Here is a 20,045-nt window from a genome sequence, read left to right as displayed (position 1 = left end):
CTTAGGCTGACCTCATTGAAATAATTACTTATACACACATATGTATGTCAGCTCTGAACATACTAAGGGTTTTGATTAATGGTGCGGCATAGCATACACAAAGGATGTCCAGTACTGTTTTAACTCCGGGAAATATTGTTCGACCAGAAATTGATCAACAGAAAGTTACACAACTTGTATGGACTCTTTATGGTCTGCACGTGTTACATATGACAGAGCTGAATAGTTATGATGACCGAAATTTTCACGTGCAAGTAACAAGAGAGAGCGTAAATTCTAACATTCAAAGTGTATCATCTGATGGATACGTTCTTAAAATACTCAATTCTTTGGATTCGGAATTTGGAGAAGCAATAGGTGAGTCAGTTTAAGTGGCTTAGGCGCAAATCCTTTCGCATATTTTCGGGGAACAATCTTCATGAATTATCTTTAAAAAGGGGTCTTGTGGGGTCCAGTCACAGACACTTGCAATTGTTTTGGGGAAATTACGTATTAATTATATAGTTATTTGTTCACAGACAAGTACTTGTTAATCCAGTATTATTTAAGTATATATTTGTGTGGTTAAAATTTGCGAAGCAAATCAAATGAAGGGGTCCCAAGCTTCTGCATTTTGCACCGAAAATAATATCAGATAGTTGCTAGCTGCCAGAAAGCTAGCTTGTAAAATTCATCTATTATCATTCATATTTCACATTACGACCAGTTGGTATAAAGTTGCTTACTTAACGTCCAGTTACAAGTATTTGAATTCTGCATGTATTCAAGACGAGAACAAATTAACAATTAAAATATAGGTTACGCTAGATGCAATGTAGGTTTACCAAGATGAGAGCAGTGAAATTTTCACTTCCACTGGAAAACGAGGCTTTGTTGGAAAGAGCTAGACGCAAGTTAAATTGCAACAAGCCACATATATCGTTACAATCATTACATGCACCAAATTAGTGCTTATAGTTTATAGGATAAACAGACCAAAACTAAAAAGAGCAATGAACCATGAAAATGAGGTCAAATAAACCTGTCAGACTGACATGTAGAACATAAACATATACATGCACTATATATAGTTGACATATTGCGTATAGTATGAGAAAAAAGACCAAACCTGAAAAAACTTCACTTTAACCACTGAACCATGAAAATGAGGTCAAGGTCAGATTACACCTACGAGTTTGACACATACAACTTACAAGTATTCCAAACACCCAATGTAGTAGAGCTATTGCTTATAGTTTCTGAAATACAATGTATGGATTAGACAACGAAAACTCAACCTTGTTCACTGATCCACGAAATGAGGTCGAAGTTAGATGAAAACTGACCTTACAAGCCGGGTATACGCACATACTTAATACAGTTATCCTATTACTTATTAGAAGTTAACATTACAAAATATCTTAACTTTTGTTTCAAGTAGCCACTGAACCATGAAAATGAGGTCAACGACAATGGACATATGACGGATGGAAACTTCATAACATAAGGGATATATATTTAAAATATGAAGCACCCGGGTCTTCCACCTTCTAAAATATAAACGCATACGACGCCATCGGAACCGTGTCCCTAAATCGAGCTTTCTATCACGCTCACCAAAAACTAATGCAGGACCATTTAGAGCTGGGTGTATAGAATCAACATAAGTCTATTGTTGACGACTGCATATGTTACCCTCTCTGTGTCTGTTGTTGACGACTGCATATGTTACCCTCTCTATGTCTATTGTTGACGACTGCATATGGTACCCTCTCTATGTCTATTGTTGACGACTGCATATGTTACCCTCTCGATCTATGTCTATTGTTGACGACTGCATATGTTACCCTCTCTATGTCTATTGTTGACGACTGCATATGTTACCCTCTCTATGTCTATTGTTGACGACTGCATATGTTACCCTCTCTATGTCTATTGTTGAAGATTGCATATGTTACCCTCTCTATGTCTCTTGGTTGCTTCATCTTTGGTTGCTGTCTTCTTGACGACTGCATATGTTACCCTCTCTATGTCTTTTGGTTATTTTATCTTTGGTTGCTGTCTTCTTGACGTATACATATATCTCTGTTTATTTGTATCAATAGAATATATATATTTCAGAAGCTCAAAATGTCCTTATTCATCGCCTTGCCAACAAAGGAATCAACACGCCCAAACCACTGAAAGGCTTAGATGGCAAATTGATGTCAACAGAAACATTGGCAGGTATATAACAATGACGAGAGTTTTGTGGATTCTTCTTTCAATTGGCAAAAAAATACTTTATAAAATGGACATGCAAGTAATTAATAAAGAAAACAAACAAATGATATCCTTACCAGAAAGGTTGATAATTTCAACTTTCAGACTTTGAAACCAGGTTAAAATTACTGTATACGTCTTTCTAATATATATAGATGGATATTCAATTTAGAGATATGACAAAAAATAAAATTCTTTATTATGATGTGTCTTTATATTTTCTGATTGCTAAGCAGTATCTGATTTTTTAAGAACCTTTCAACTATGCATACATTTTCATGACAGAAGTATCATCATTTAAATATACTGTGTTGCCTTCCATAATCCAAGTTATTCCAAGGACCATTCTTTTTTGTACACATCCCGACTATTTTAGGTGGAAGACATCATATTGTTAGACTGTTTGAGTACCTGCCTGGTCGTATTTTAGCAGGTTTATCATATACTAAAGATATTGCATTCGAAGTTGGGCAGTTAACCGGAGAGCTGGATCAATGCTGTTGTGTAAGTTTTCTAACATGTCAGTCGAACGCTTATAGTATTTTAGTTTTGTGCAAATTTTGATTGTAGCTGAAAGCTGTGTGACGTATTGCTTAGTGTCCTGAAACAAGATTTTCTTTTTAGTTTAGTTTTAAGATTTTACTTGAAAAATCCCAAAACTTAACATTTTTAAAGAATGCTTGTCTAGAAAAAAAGAGGATTTGGACCTGCATTTTCATTTATTCAATTCTCAATAAAGAAAATACATTTTCAAGTTTATGTATTGTGAAATTTATTAGCAAAATAAATTATGTAATATCCATTTTGGTAATATGCAGATTTTGTATACACCCTTTTCACTATATATGTTCACAAGAATTATAAACAAAACGTCGAGAACGAGTCCTACGTCTTTACAGTTTGATATCACTCATAATACATTACTAGAATTCTTTTGCCCTTTGTAGGATTTTCAACATACAGGATTTGACAACCATAAAAGAATATGGAGCCTGACAGAAGTTCATAAACTTCTCGAATTTCTTTCCTATATAGAAGATACTGAACTAAAGAATCTTGCCGGCGAGGTGATCGACGTGTTTGTTAAAAATGTTGTTCAGAATTATAGTAGTCTTAAGAAAGGTAATCTTTTATGTCATTGAAACAAAACCTTTTACAAGAATTTCCGTGTCGGGAAAAGTCTAAACTTGTTTAAGTTAAAGGATTGCATTCATTGCAAAATGTTACAATTAGAAATAAATAGTTTATTATTGAACATTATAAAAGTAAGGAGATGTGGTATATCTGCCAATGAGACACTTATCCACTAAAGGTTCAAATGAAGGGGATGTAAGCAATTATAGGCAACGGTATGTCCTTCAACAATGTGAAAAACCAATACTGCATGGTCGGCTATAAAAAGCACCGACATGAATACTATGAAATAAAACAAAAGAGAAAACCAAAGATATAATTTATAACAAAACAATTAACGAAAAACAAATATGACGGACACGAACCAACGACACTGACCACTTAGTACAGGCTCCTGACCTGGGGGACAGGCACATAAAGAATGTGGCGGGGTTAAACATGTTTGTCAGTGCTCACCTCTCCCATGCACTTACTTAGGATGTATTTTAACATTGTAAATGTAATAAAGATAATATTATGATTTCAGGCATCATTCACGGAGACGTTAATGAACAAAACATCTTAGTCCAACGGAATGATGATGACGACTATCATGTGACAGGAATTCTAGACTTCGGTGATGCTGCGTACTCCTATTATATTTTTGAAGTAGCTATTGCCATGGTTTATATCATGATAGAAAGTGATATTTTAGATCCAATAGTAGTAGGAGGATACACTTTGGCGGGGTTTCTAGCAAAATTTCCCATACCAGAAGCCGATCTGAATGTTCTCAAGGAATGTATATGTGCAAGACTTGTTCAGAGTTTGATCATGGGAATTTATTCCAATGCAATGCATCCTGAAAATTCTGAATATGTTCTGAAGACTTCCAAAAAGGGCTGGAATATGTTAAAGTTGATATGGAACAAACCAGCTACGGAACTGAAAGAAACATGGAACAAGTGTGTTTAGACTGAATTAAATAATTGCTACGACGAGCTATCGTATTATTTGCCTTGCTTTTAGGGATATTAATCAAATTATGTACATACAAAAAACGACAAAAAGTTATGTCAATAAGAGAATATGACAAATCCGGATTTGTAACTAGTAAACAAGCATTGTAGAATCCAGTTATAATTAGATTCACTTTGCATGTTATTCAAATTGCCCAACTAGTTCAAAAAGGATTCACATTGTTTCGAGCAGCTGATAATATGTATTTACGAAATGACGACTTTTAGGGAGCTACCATTTGATTTTTATGGGGGGGGGGGGGGCTAGGATGAAAAATTTTGTCCTGCATTTTTTTTAGTTGTAATCTCTGTCCTGCCTTTTTATTTTTCACTCTATTTGGTCCTGCCTTTTTTTTTTTATTAGTTTATCCTAACTTTTTTTACCTAAATTGTCATCCTGTCTTTTTTTTTGCAAAGTGTCTCATCCTGCCTTTTTTTTTTTTACTCAAAACTCGTCCTGCCTAGTTTTTTCAAATTTCATCCTAGCCTCCCCCCCCCCCCCCTAAAAATCAAATGGTAGCTCCCTTAGTGATATCCATATACTAATTTAAAAGACTTAACGCCGGTTCTGTCTAGATAGGACACACCAGTGACACTCGCATGACTTGAAACCAAAACAGTTGGAAAACTGAAGTATTAACGAAGGTCGAAACAAAAATAAAAAAAAACCGAATTTGGCCAGTGTTTATATATGTAAAAATAATTGAATGGTGGAATTCTGTTCTTTCTTGTTTTTGAAAATTTTGAACAAATTAGACATGTAAAGAGGAGTTACCCGCGGGTATGAAAAGTCGAACAGCAGTGTTATCGACCAAGTGGGTATAAGATAAGATATATTTTATTTGATGATGAGTTTCACACATTGATTGATTCAGTACATATATACAAATAAATTCAAGTAATATCTTCAAAATTCAATCAATGCCCATCCACAGTGGACTTATGAGACACTTAAAAAACGTACATGTACATATATACAACAAACTACATGTTTATTTGTAAAATATTTCTAGAGTTAAAATAAATAAATTCTAATAAATATCACAAGTGTCTCTGGAAATGTCAACGTAATTCGGGTATCAAAAACCTAATAATAGCAGTGTTCAATTGAAATGAGTTCAAGGTAAGGTACGCACATCTTACAATGATCCAGTATAAACAAAACCAGACAAAGACAATCTTTCGATATATCAACCAATATTTTCAGTGATTCGGTACTGACATGATCTAAAACACAACTCTTAAATTCGCTGAAGATAAATTGAGCAATTTTTGTTCAAACTCTGTGGTCGTGCTTGCATGGGTATTATGTACAAACCTTAGGTTTTAATGTTTTGATTTGAGAGTTCTTGGTCATTGTAAATAAAGAAAAGCGATTTTGACCCAGTGTTATGTTTATATTGTAGTAACCAAGAAACTAATCTAATCAGGAAAACTTAAGATTAATCAACAGAACAAGAAAAGTTGGTCAAGGTCAAATGCATTCGTTATAGCAGAGACATATAATGCAATTGTATTATATGTCTCTGGTTATAGATGGACAAGGACACCTTATTTTGATTGTTTTCACCTATAGGTAAACCAAGAAAAGGGCTTAACACACAGCGGAATATTTATTTTACAGTAACCGAGAAAATAATCTAATCAAGAAAACTTGATAAAAATTTGGTCAAGGTCAAATGCAATCCGTTAGATGGACAAGGACACCTAATGTTGATTCTTAACACCAAATTATTTTCACCTATCACTTACATAAAGAAGATGCTAAATGACTTTGTGCGTCTTCTACTATTTTGCTTGTCTATTGTGATTGATTAGTTTGCTTAAAGTACAGTGACAAACAGTTCAATAATGTTCATGACGAAACAATCTAAAAATGAATACAATAGCTAGGTCCTATAATTGGAAGTAGACCGGGACGAGGAAATTTGAAATGCCACTGGAAAATCAGGATAAATTGGATAGGGACAGACATTTAGTCTTGCGAATGACGACCAACGGACGCCTAACTGACTTGTTGCCAGGGTTCCGATGTTCACGGGCAAAAAAAAAAAAAAAAAAAATAAAAATTTTTAGGATAACAAATTTATTTTGCTAAACAGTCACCAAATATATCACAACAAATAGTCACCAAATATTTCACGACAAATGATCCCAATTTGCCTGTTTTTTTAATTTTGCTTATAACACAGTTGTTATAGTAGTCTCAGGTCACTTTCAGAGAAATGGGAAAGGGGTTGTAGTTAAGACAATTGGTAAATATCCATCATCTTTGAAATAAAAAATCCATAATGGTCAACCAACTCGTAATGGCGTCCATAAAGTTTACAAAGGGATGATTTCAACTTCAGCAATTGAAAATCTTGGTTTAATAACATCCTTGAAGTTATGATCAGCAACCCTCTGTCAAAGGCATCATAATATGAAATGCAACCCCTGGAATATCATATCAATTGGGAGATAATATACACTCAATATGCAGGCGCTGCTGGAATGTTGCTACATAGTTAGGAAAGTTGACAAACAGGAAGCTGAAATCATCTCTTTTTGTTTTCAACCAACACTCATTATCATTTCTATATGCAAGTCAAGGTATGAGGCAGACTTAATTGTATAAGCTGTATCATTTATCTCCAGTTTGATACAGTTCGATAGGCTAGATGCGTTCAACAGTCACTCAACTTTGAATTAGAAATAGTGAATTGTAATCATCTATATAGCAAAAAGTGAAGTTACAGTATAATGCATTGGTATGTTAGTTAAGATGACATCTTTGGTTAGCTTGCTTGCTAGCTGAACTGTGAAGTCATTACTACACTCCTTTAAGAGAAGACTAGTCCAGCAGATAATCTATCTATGAGGGTGATAAAGGGTTATTTTAGTGCAAGGTTTTCAGCCTTTTTATTTCACGTTTTCATGTTTTGACGTTTTATTTCTCGTTTCCCGTGTTTGGTTCGAAGTGCGTGCCTCGTGTTCTCCTTTATTTATTTTCCGTGTTTTGTGTTGGTACTCTTAATTTCTCTTGCTTGTCCCGCATTTGATTAAGAAGTAAACCAGGACTAAATTCAAAGTCTAGAGATTGTTTTAAATTATGTGTTCCCAGAATATATAAAATTGCTATCAAATTAATTATTATGAATAATATTTTTCTTTCAAATTAGTTGCAACCAACGGACGCTGTGATTGCAGGTTCATCATGTCCATTATATAATAAGTCATTATTATTAATGACTAGATGCAGGGACGGATCTAGCCATTTTAAAAAGGGGGTTTCCAACCATATGTCCCTATTCAATTGCATTGATCGTCCAAAAAAAGGGGGTTGACTTCAGGGTTCAGCTAACAAAAGATTCTACCTTTACCTACACACTCATTGCATTCTGCTGTAAGGATAATTCTTATTTCTTTTCATTCTTCCTAAGAAGTTCCTGTATGAAGTCAGTCTCATATGAATAATTAAAAATGTTAGCAAGAAGAGTAGCACAGTTGGATCCCATTGGAATGCAGATTTTTTGTTGACAAACTTGTCCTCCAAAAGTAGCAAATATGTTGTCAATTAAGAAATCAAGATTCTCGAAAAGTCTGTTCAGTGAATTTTTTGTTTGAATCGTAGTGGAATTATCCTTTCCCAAGACAAGATATTTGTGTCAATGTTGGCCATTTTTTATGGAAAAAAAGCAGGACATTGAACTCTTTCAATTTGTCTTTCAGCTAGAAAAGTCAGATATTTTAATGATATTGCAAGATTTATGTACTTGTTTACTATTGATCTTTGGATTTATTTAGTATTCACATCTTTTACTAAGGGATTAAAGGAGAGTCAAGAGATACCAAAGGGACATTCAAACTCATCAGGCAAAAATAAGTGACTCGTCAGCGTTATTGGTATTGTTGTAGATCTTATAGGGCTGTTTTTGTGCAATAGTTAGGAAAAGGCAAAATTTTGAAGATGATATTGGTGGTATATTTCGCTGTTTACAGTCTTGTTTTTATTGTTTTAGTCCCCTACTAGCAGAGTGAAAGGCAACTTTATGTTTGCACTCTGTCTGTCGTCAGTAAGGCAAAAAAGGTTTCAACACTTTTTCCTTTGTGCTTGAAGATATTGATTAATTTTTGGAATATAGTTTAATCATGACGAGTTACATATCAAGTTTGAATTTTAATCTAGCTGGTCTGACGATTTTGTGCAGAGAAATAGTCCTTAAAGTTTGAATTTTGTTCCTTTCTGATGATTTTTTACAAATTATGGTCCACTGACTCTGTGAAATTAGGCAAATAATCATCTGTTTCCACACTTTTTTAGGTCATGCTTAAAGATATTATTTGATATTTGTAGTACTGCATGACAAGTTATAGATCAAGTTCAAATTTTGATCTGTTGAGATGATTTTTTTTTGCATAGATTTTGTCATTTGACTAGAAAGTAAAAATAATTGTATTTTAAGGGACATTACTCCTTAACCCTTTAACCCCCAATCCCGCCTGTAGGCGTGATGGCGACAACCATTCTTTGATGGTCCGTATGACCCTCCATACCTTTTTGGAACTGCCCCACCTGAACTGTCATGAAAGCAGGCACTTCAACCAAGCAGTGCATGGTCCAAAAACTCTTATCAGACGTCTGTTTATGAAAATATGGCACTTTGAAAGCTGTTTAAGAGTTAAAAATCGGAAAAACGTGAAAAGTAGCCAAAATCAGGTGGGGGTGGGCATCTTTTGATTGCCACTACGTGACTGGTAGTCACTGTAGGTATAAACTATTATCGTAAATGCATGCATAGGTGGTATAGGAACACAAAGAGGCATTAAATGGCCAATAGGAAACTAGTCTGTAAAATCTAGGTCACCGTTTTGTCAAAAATCCGTAAAAACACACATTTAGGCAGACCTGACTTGACAATAATAATTCGCCAGCAAGACAGTAAAGTCCCATATACTCCCAGTAAGCATGAATAGACTGCAGTAACTATAGGGTAAGACTTGATTGACAGAGAAACACAGTCTGGTCAATGTTCACCTCTCAAGGTTGTTTTAAAATCGAAAAATAGACGGAAAATGACCATTTTTCAGTGGGGGTGGGTTCAAACCCACGAGAAAATCTTCCACCTCCCACCCCACCCACCCCCCCCCCCCCCCCCCCCACCCATGCCATCCGCCCCCAAATCTCAATATATAGTTTAATAGATCAGCATCAAGAGTCTGCTAATTTGCATATAATTTGCATATGATTGCAAATCTTCGAAAATGCCTGATTTTCCAAAAATCTCTTGGGGGCGAATGAGTTAAACTAAAAATATTTTTTTCCCGATTTTCAACCTCTAAAGAGTGTTTTGGTCAGTTTTATAACCCAAAACGACCCTCAAAACTAACAGAAGTCAAATTAAAAAAAATTGATGAAATTCTTTAAACTAAAAATATTTTTTTCCCGATTTTCAACCTCTAAAGAGTGTTTTGGTCAGTTTTATAACCCAAAACGACCTCAAAACTAACAGAAGTCAAATTAAAAAAAATTGATGAAATTCTTTAACCCTTTAACCCCCAATCCCGCCTGTAGGCGTGATGGCGACAACCATTCTTTGATGGTCCGTATGACCCTCCATACCTTTTTGGAACTGCCCCACCTGACTGTTCAGTTTATAATATTTAATTCATTTTCAGGACATTTGTTTGGTTATAATAATTAAAAGTAAATAGGCTATGTTTTTTTCCTAAAAAAATATTATGATCCCCAATTTAATGAAGCAGATGACCAAAAAAATTTCTGAATCCAGTTTTTCCCCATACCTTGTAATGTTTAATTTTAAATAAACAAGGATAAAATAATTTGATTGAAAGCGTTGAAAAACTGAATAAAAATTTTCACGCAAAAATAAATAGTCATTCCCTTAATAAATGGTTAAAAGTTATTCTAGAATGTGTTGCATTGATGATCATTTTTGCTGTTTACAGTTTGTCTTAATTTTTAATCATGAAATTTTAGATAATAAGCAAGTCAAAACCTGTAACAAAAAGTATTTAAGGACAATGACTCCTGGGGAATGGTCCACTAATTTTGATATCAAGGAGAAATTTTACAGCTTCAATTATTTCATCACACTTCCAGTAAGTACTACCTAGGATATAAAATGGAAACAGGAATATGTCCAAAAGATAACAACATGACCAAACGACAGAAAACAACAAATAGTAGCAAGAAAGTACCAGAGGCAGATTTAAAAGGGGGGGGGGGGGGGGGGGTGCAGGGGCACGCCCCCTTCTTTTTTGGGAAAAAATTTGGTTGCTTATATAGGGAATCACTGAAGTGTGACTGGAGCAGGCCCCCTCTTAGGTCAGTCAGTGGGCCCCCACTTATGAAAATTTCTGGAACTGCCACTGAGTACTGCACCTGGAGGTTGGCTTTAGATGGCCCTCAACAATTATGTATCCAGCTTCAATAAACTTCTTAACATTTGAATGCTGTATACCAAAAGCTTTTTCTTGATTCTTGTACTTGAAAGAAATCTGATTCACTTGTTTCTATTGAACCCTATTTTAAAATACTACAATTCAGTGTGTGCTGTGAAATGATAAAGGATGAAAATTACTGAAAAACATTACTTCACACACCAAAATGTCTTGCTTTCATTATAGAATAACATGTTAACAGTCTTTAAGATGAACACCTTGCTTAATTGATCTATTATGTAGCAACTTAGAAAGTGATTTAAGCTATATAAAAAACAAGAATGTGTCCTCAGTACACGAATGCCCCACTCGCACTATCATTTTCCATGTTCAGTGGACCGTGAAATTGGGGTAAAAACTCTAATTTGGCATTAAAATTAGAAAGATCATATCATAGGGGACATGTGTACTAAGTTTGAAGTCGATTGGACTTAAACTTCATCAAAAACTACCTTGACCAAAAACTTTAACCTGAAGCGGGACAGACGGACGGACGAACGAACGGACAGACGGATAGACAAACGAACGGACGGACGGACGCACAGACCAGAAAACATAATGCCCCTCTACTATCGTAGGTGGGGCATAAAAACACTTAACATTGTAAACATAACCAGGAAAAAAGTCAAAGTCATGTATTATATAAAGTTGTAACTATCTTTCAGTTAATCTGCTGATGAAAGAAAGTTGACCTATTACTTGTAATATCTGAGAAAAATACTGAACATTTTGTAGGATCATCGTCTCATTGACAATCATACCACAACTTGTTTCTATTTATATGTAGTACACCTGGCAACTAATCTATACAGTATAGTAGACCCATTTTTCACTTAAACCAAGTAACTGACTAACAAAAAAACCTAATGTAGGCTTTTAACTAGTTTCTTAACTATCATCAAAACTTCACATACTAAACACGAACCTAACTTTTTACAAACAGCATCTTCATAATTATCTTATTAAAAATAAGGCCATTAGTTTTCTCAATTGAATAGTTTATATTTTTTATATCAATGCCTTTTGCGAGCGACTATAGGATATGATTTTTTCTCATTGTTGAGGGCCATATGGTTGCTTATAAATGCTTACATTCACTTCATTTGAACTTAAATGGATAGTTGTCTCATTGGCAATGATACCACATCTCCTTATTTTTATAGTTATTTACAGAGACTTGTAGTTGCTAACATCTGTCATTTGGTCTCTGCTGGAAAGTTGTCATACCACATCTCCTTATTTGTTTTATATTGTTCAATGATACTATTCCACAAATAAAATCAACAAAAATGGAGAAAAAAAGAGATTATTACAAAATTTTATTATATTAACACTGAAACATAATGTTATCTCTTGTTTTTGTAATTATTCAAGTGTAATTTTATGGGCTGGTTTCATCTGATAATGATGTCTCACTCTCAGAAACATAAAAACAAAACACAACAAGTTTATGATAGTATTATTACATACATCTTTATGTATAACAATGAGTATATATAATTTAATGAATACTGTGGATTCATTTATTTTCGTGGATACCAAGTTTCGTGGATTGAAGAAAACTTGCGTATTTGTGGATATTTAAATTCATGGTTGGCACAGTCTGCATTCATTCCTTTAGAAAATGTGTTATTCGTTGAACATCTAAATTCGTTGTTCTCCTGTACCCACGAAATCCACGAAAATTGGTATCCAACGAATAATAATGAATCCACAGTATTTGAAATCTAATGAGTTCACAACAAACAATAAAACAAAGATATGAGATTGCACATCATTAACAAGAGCCTGAAAGGCGAGACCTCAGTAAATCAAATATTGGTATGTGACATCTGCAGAAAAGTTTTACTGTTTGAATGTTTATTATACAGAACACTAATGGCCATAACAAAATATAATGGAATTATGAATTTTCAGGTTGTTTTGATTTTGAAAGGTTTTTTTTTAAACTTTTGCAATCCAATCCTTTATATCCAAGATTCTCTCTGAATCACATTCACATATAGAACTTTTTCTGTGATTTGATATTATACAAATATAGCTTTTGTATGAGGTCGATACAAGGATATATTGACCTGAAAGAAGTATATTGACTGAGGACGAAGTCTTTGGGTCCATATATCCTGTATTGACCTCATAGAAAGGCTATATTTGTTATATTATTAATTTCCGACCATGTTTGTATCAAAATCGTCATTTAGGTTTGTTGGCACTTTATAGATATTACATTGTCTCCTTGACAATAACAACATATTAGTTGTTATTTCATTTACTTTTTTTTGGACATCTTATGTATTTGAAGATTTTTTTCGTCAAATAATCGATCACAGATATCATTTGTTTCAAAACGTTAAACAATATCCTGAAATTCATTACATGACGTCACAAAGTATATCGGTTTTTAGATATTCTATATGCTTTTTGCCGGTCAATATGCTTTTTGCTATCCGCCGTTTTTTTTTCTACCTTCGAAAATATAGTTTAACCCTTTCACCGATTGCTGCCCAGACTGAAGCTACTCTGAGACGATGGCTTCCTTGGCTACTATAACTTAAGTGGGAGATCTTCATAATAAATGTCAATAAAAACTTGTTTGTAGTTATTTGTGTATTTATTTCTTTCACTAACACTATGTTCACAGTTTTGTTCATGTTTTGATAATTTTTTCTTCATAAAATATTAAAATTTTCAAATTTTATGTCAAAAAAGTATACTAGTTTGGCTTCAATTCTTCCATATTCTTTCAAAAAAAATGTTCCCTCATTTCAAATTCTCGTAAATTCCGTAAATTTCCTCTGATTTTGACACGGTTTTCAACAAACGGAAGCGCCATGTTTACACTTTCATCCGGGTATTCATCAAAGAAAGATAACTCATGTTTGCACTGTTTTGAGCGGAAAATATAAAAGAGGTATTCCGATACCGGTAAAACGGGACTCATCGTCAGCTGTCTGAAGCGTGAATCCCGGTAAACCGGGACTCATCGGCGAAAGGGTTAACATGTGACTATCCCTAAACGAATCAAATTTGTTAAAATATAAGAATTAATAATATAATGTATTCTAGCCCTAACCATTTATAATCTAGTTTACACATAGTTTATATTCCAATGACGAATGATGGATTGGTGATTCCAGTGATGGTTTTGATACATGTTCAAATATATATACTGTAAATTCAGAAATTATTGCGAAATGCAACAGTGTTATAATCGTGACAATTTCAACTCTCATTTTGAATTTTTTTATTTGAATTAAACAGGATTTTTCTCAATAACCCAAAGAAAAAAAATCGCATTTTAGTCTAAAATGACAAAAATTGAAAATCTCAATAATAATTGCCTGCACTAATTTCTGAATTTACAGTACCGGTACATAGTTTTCATTGAGATAACTATTTTCCAACGAGTTCATTCATGGGAATATTTAGGTAACTTTCACATTTTTCTTTCTTTTTGAAGATAGTTTTCCTTTCTTTGATGCTCCATCTGTCTCTTTACAAACTTTTTTGTTTGGAGGTTCTTGGTTTTCATCAGTTTCTTCGTCACTTACAATTTCCATTGGTTGCTAGAATACAACATCAAGACAAAATTTTATGAGGTCAGAAAAGATATTTTTATGCAATGTGAATACTTGTAATTGCAGATGTGAGGTACCACAGTAATTATTAAGGAAAAACTAACTTATTGTCTTGTAGCGATATTCAAAAAACTTCTTTTATTGATAACATAGAATGTATGATGGAAAGATTTTGAGTCTCTGAAAGTATTTAATATTGAGTTGTTTATAAAAATTTTGAGTGAAAGAACAGAGTTCAAATGCCCTCTGCGTTGCACAAATTTCACATTTCCAATGAGCAAAACACTTTTTAAAAAGACGATCAGCCACCATTACAGAACTTGTAAGAGATATAACTGATATTAACCTACAGTATAAGTTTTATAAAAATCTGGCAAGAATTATACTCTTGTCGTTAGAGTGCTAACGATGCCATTTTACATTAATTTAATATTGCCAAGGGCATAACTCCTTTAAAAAGAGTTGATGGGCCACCATTATAAAACTTGTCTGAGATATTGCTGATATTAACCTATAGTATAAGTTTTATAAAAATGGGGACAAAAAAATCTTATATTGAAAGTTTAGTTGTGTAATTATTTTAGTTGTTACCTGTTCTTGTGTTTCATCTCCCTCTTCCTCCTCCTCATCTTCATCTTCACTTCCTGAGGCTTCCTGTAAAGCTGCCACATTGATACGGAAATCTCGGGAGGTACTGTGTTTCATGTGTTCCATTAAATTTACCTGAGAAATTAAAACAAAGCATTGATTTTTTCAAATGAAATTAAACACTGCAAGTTTATTTAAAATGTTCCAAAAAAAAGGAATTGACTAAGGAATTTTTACCCACTTTTATAGCTTGTAGTTATATTACTTAAATTATTTAAAGTAGAATGGTACAGAATCCCAAATAAACAGTACTTAAACCTTTTAATCATTAAAAAACTTTATTTAAGTTTAGTGAAAGTAAAATTAAATACTGACAAAAAGATATGATTCTCCTGTGCAGGATTATTTTTATAAAGTGCAAAGTTAAGAGTTAATGACAACATGTTAACTTGTAAACTGTCAACATTTTTCAAGTCAATAGACATTGGCCAAGGGGAAGGGGCCAAAAAGTCTCAATGGAAATAAAATTTTGCCCATGCTTTCTCAGCTACCAACCAAATACTGTCTACTAAGCATCAGTGGTTGCTCTAAAACTGAGCAATTACAAAATTTAATAACAATTGCTCACAATACAGTCCTTTCCACTATTATAAACAAACACAAAGTTGATATTCTACTCAAGAAATTAAGCTTGAACAAAGGATGTTAACTTAGATAACTATACTAACCTTTGACTTCTTAGTGAGCTGTATAAGAAACTTCTCACATGTTTCTATAGCAAATATCAAATTAGGAACTGTTCTCGATTGTTTCATTACTTTTGCCTGTAAATACAATATATCACAGCTGTTTCACATATCTTTGCACAATAACTATTTGGGTATTTAAAAAGAAATATTATATCAAAATAACTAAAACGTATTAATATCATAGTAAATAAAGCAGGGAAGTTTGAAACACAATCTTGTTTTAAGAAAGGATAGCATCACAATACACCTTATTGCTATTTTTTCCGCCATAAGGTCCGAGACCACAATTATAGTAGTTGTAGTGCATTTCTGTTAGACAATAGATGAAAATTACTTGCTATTTGAGGCATAAAACATGGAGAAATAAATTTGGAAGGGGTGTAAACAAGAGGCTCTCAAGAGCCTGTCGTGTCGCTCACCTGTTACTGTATTTACTGATGTTGGCCATCTTGGTTGGTAGGCGAGGTCATTAGACACTTTTTTAAAATAGATACCCTAGTTATGATTGTGGCCAAGTTTGGTTAAATTTGGCCCCTAGTTTTAGAAAAAAAGATTTTTGTACAAGTTACAAAAATGACGAAAAGTTGTTCAATATTGACTATAAAGGACAACAACTCCTTAAGGGATTCTCTGACAATTTTAGTCATGTTGACTTATTTGTAGATCTTACTTGGCTGAACATTATTGCTGTGAACAGTTTATCTCTATCTATAATAGTATTCAAGATAATAACCAAAAACTGCAAAATTTCCTTAAAATTACCAATTTTAGGGCAGCAACCCAACAACGGGTTGTAGGATTCATCTGAAAATTTGTGAGAGGATAGATCTTATTCTGATGGATATTTAAATCTTGAAAGATTTGCTCTAAATGTCTTAGTTTCAAAGATATACAGCAAAAACTACATTTTACCACTATGTTCTAATTTCAGCCATGTCGGCCATTTTGTTTGGTAGATGGGGTCATAGGACACATTTTTTAAACTATATACCACAATTATGATTGTGGCCAAGTTACTTTAAATATGGCCCAGTAGTTTCAGAGAAGAAGATTTTTGTACAAGTTACAAAAAAAGACGAAAAAGTTGTTAAAATTGACTATAAAGGGCAATAACTCCTTGAGGGGTTCACTGACAATTTTGGTCATGTTGACTTATTTGTAAGTCTTATTTTGCTGAACATTATAACTGTTTACAGTTTATCTTTATCTATAATAGTATTCTAGATAATAACCAAAAACTGCAAAATTTCCTTAAAATTGCCAATTCAGGGGCAGCAACTCAACAACAGGTTGTCCGATTCGTATGAAAATTTTACGGCAGATAGATCTTGACCTGATCAACAATTCTACCCAAGATTTGCTCTAAATGCTTTGGTTTTAAAGATATAAGCCAAAATATACATTTTACCCCTGTGTTCTATTTTTAACCATGGCGGCCATCTTGGTTTGATGGCCAGGTCATCGGACACATTTTTTAAACTAGATACCCCAAGGATGATTGTGGCCAAGTTTGGTTAAATTTGGCACAGTAGTTTCAGAGGAGAAGATTTTTGTAAAAGTTTACGGACGACGGACGCAGGACGCCGGACGCCAAGTGATGAGAAAAGCTCACTTGACCTTTCAGGTCAGGTGAGCTAAAAAATTGGCAATTAACACACTGTCAACACTAGGTACTGTATTTGTGGACAACAAAAATCAAAGGACGGTAATATTGTTCTTGACCATTATTCAACTTTACACAGGTTCCTGTGAAATTTTGACGTCATAATACAAAATATTTGACTCCACAATGGAAATGTGATTTTTGTATGTCAATACTTCAAGTTGGACAGATTCTTGGTTCAGCCGGGAATAGCGATAAGGTGTATACAAAACATATATCATTGATAGCCACCTGAAACTACTTAGTCATTTCTTCCCAATAACTTAGTTAAAATATCTTTAGATAAAATTTATAATAAAATAATAAATTGCAGAAAAGCTGGTTAACATGTATATAATTATAGTTTGTAAAAAAAATTGTGGAAAATGTTTATAATTTTGATATTAACTTACACTTCCAGCCTTGGCAGCAGCTGTCTTCTTTTTCTTGTCCTTTTTCCCCTTTTCCATGGTTTGTTGTATTTGTTCATTCTCTGTGGTCTTTAAGGACAGATCATGTTAAATGTAGTTACTATTAAGGCCATTGTACCAGGTTTTTTTTTTATATATTTTTTATATTGCCACAGTTTACTGTTATGTTCATTTTACTTGTTTTTCACATGGATTCATATTAGTCCATCTTTACAGAAAGACAGTAGTTGTAAATAACACAATAGCTTAACATAAGACTTTTAATATATCAGGAGCAGGACATGTTCTTTAATTCAATATTTTTTTTCAAATAAGTAAGACTGTATGTACTATTCTGTAAGTTAAAATTCTCAATAACATCTATAGCTCCCCCCCAATTTCACTTTCAATTTCTTGTGAAAGTCATATTAATGATTTCTTTGAATTTCATATTTTCATATTTTACACATGTTCTTCCTCCCCTTTGATCTGGCTTGCATTATCTATCTAATTGATTGTAATGGTGCATTTTAAGCTGTTATGGCTATTTTTAAAATATGCAAAATATGTGTTGTATGTGTTTGAAACACAACTGGTATCCGAATATACCAGATCATAGGTATCTCACTGGAAATTCCACTTCTTGCCTATTAATTTCTGTTTCATACAAAGGAAGAGTTTATAAGAGGAATATTACTAAGTTAAGCTAGTAATTTAAAATTTGGATGTAAATCTTGTTGTCAAAGTGAAAGTGCCTAAATTTTTTAATCAGATCCTTTTCAAATTTGTATGAATACTTCCACACATCAACTTCTTTACAAGGGATATAGTTATGACCTTTGATGAAGAACATTTTAGAGTTAAACTCAGCTCCAAATTTCCATATCTGACAGAATTAAAATGTATATGCTAATGAACTCCAAAGTAACCATTTTTAAAAATCTTATTGCATGTTGTATATGTATAAAAACTTCCTAATAATTATTTGACTTACTTGGATATATGTAATCATGGAATACACATAAGGTGTAAGTTGTGTACCAATAAGTTTAATCAACTTTTCAAACCTTCCTGAAAGGTGTCCTGCTTTGCTACTGTACAGGCTTAAATACTAAAAATAAAAGATTTTATGTTTACTTTTTTTGGTTTATTTAAGCTCTGCATGAATTTACATTAACACAAGAACTGAAATGAAAACATAAATCATATTTTGTTAATATATTTGTTTTTAGGTTACATAAAGAACAAGAATGTGTCACCAGTACATGGATGCCCCACTGGCACTATCATTTTCTATGTTCAGTGGACCGTGAAATTGCGGTCAGAACTCTAATTTGACATAAAAATTAGAAAGATCATATCATAAGGAACATATATACTAAGTTTCAGGTTGATTGGACTTCAACTTCATTAAAAACTACCTCAACCAAAAATGGTTAAACTAATTCATATTTCTATTCATTATAACCTGCATTTTATAATGAATAGAAATGTGAATTAGTTTAGGACAGTTCCAAAATTGATCATGAAGGGGGATGATAGGCACTCATATTAATCAATTGTTGGTAGTTGCATTTTCCTTAAAATTTTCTAAGAATTATAAGTTAAATGCAAATTTTCTATTATATAAAAAAGTCTCCCATGTCCCTGTGTTTACTTCTGAAACAGTCATTACTAAAAAACATACACCATCATGTGTGAGAGTAACAGAAAAATATCTATTGCAATTTCACAATTTGTATGATTTTTTGGAAATTGCTATGCTTAAAAATAGTTTTATATTTTAGACTTTCATGCCTAATATAATTATTCAGTATCTAACTTATTCGTCTGAAATGAAAGAATTTCTGCTTATCCTTAAGCATTATATTCCACATTGAAATCAATAAATTAAACTATAAATTTCTTTTAAAGACTTACAAACTTGACAAGTAGTGTAATAGTTGTGAATAATCTGGTGACCACTTTAATCATAACCTCAGCACAGGAGCCAACAGGTATGGCAGGTTGAACCAGTTCATGAAAGGCTGTTACTATTACACAAAGTCTTGTACAAACAGATTTTTCTCGTCCTTCTCTCTGGGTCAAATCAACTCCAGTATCATCCTCTGAAAATACATCAGATTTGAATATTTGAAATGTTTAAAATTAAATAATTGGTTGTTTGCCAAATTTTAGAACTCTCTGGCAATGAACAAAAAGCTCAAAATAATTCATTCAATCAATGAATTTTAAAAACATTGGTGTTTCCTTCCTGACCG

General features: G+C 33.2%; 2 protein-coding genes across 3 annotated transcripts in view; one reads left to right on the top strand and one right to left on the bottom strand.

Annotated features, from left to right (window-relative positions):
• On the top strand, positions 1-4,355 carry LOC143073153 (hydroxylysine kinase-like). The gene is made up of 5 exons (XM_076248484.1): positions 1-357; positions 2,101-2,205; positions 2,618-2,745; positions 3,189-3,363; positions 3,902-4,355. The coding sequence occupies exons 1-5, from the start codon at positions 105-107 to the stop codon at positions 4,327-4,329; spliced, it is 1,089 nt and encodes a 362-aa protein (XP_076104599.1). The 5' UTR covers positions 1-104; the 3' UTR covers positions 4,330-4,355.
• Positions 4,356-12,119: 7,764 nt separating this feature from the next.
• The window catches only part of LOC143073155 (Fanconi anemia group I protein-like), a 54,278-nt gene continuing 46,352 nt past the window's right edge, over positions 12,120-20,045 (bottom strand). For both annotated transcript variants that reach the window (XM_076248486.1, XM_076248487.1), the window contains exons 28-33: positions 19,705-19,892; positions 18,779-18,895; positions 17,788-17,874; positions 15,712-15,807; positions 14,987-15,118; positions 12,120-14,383 (exon numbers count right to left, since the gene is read on the bottom strand). In XM_076248486.1, the coding sequence (XP_076104601.1) occupies positions 14,243-14,383; positions 14,987-15,118; positions 15,712-15,807; positions 17,788-17,874; positions 18,779-18,895; positions 19,705-19,892 (761 nt within the window). In that variant the 3' untranslated portion in view covers positions 12,120-14,242. The remainder of the gene's footprint in view (positions 14,384-14,986; positions 15,119-15,711; positions 15,808-17,787; positions 17,875-18,778; positions 18,896-19,704; positions 19,893-20,045) is intronic.

This window comes from Mytilus galloprovincialis, chromosome 4, assembly GCF_965363235.1.
Source record: "Mytilus galloprovincialis chromosome 4, xbMytGall1.hap1.1, whole genome shotgun sequence".
NCBI lineage: Eukaryota > Metazoa > Mollusca > Bivalvia > Mytilida > Mytilidae > Mytilus > Mytilus galloprovincialis.
This window is presented reverse-complemented; position numbering and strand designations above follow the sequence as displayed.

What these genes read in the sequence shown, in the direction of transcription:
- LOC143073153 (XM_076248484.1), top strand. Translation starts at nt 105, where the DNA reads ATGTCCAGTACTGTTTTAACTCCGGGAAATATTGTTCGACCAGAAATT. An exon ending in GTCAACAGAAACATTGGCAG is followed by an intron (nt 2,206 to 2,617) that starts GTATATAACAAT and finishes CGACTATTTTAG; the next exon opens with GTGGAAGACATCATATTGTT. An exon ending in AGCTGGATCAATGCTGTTGT is followed by an intron (nt 2,746 to 3,188) that starts GTAAGTTTTCTA and finishes TGCCCTTTGTAG; the next exon opens with GATTTTCAACATACAGGATT.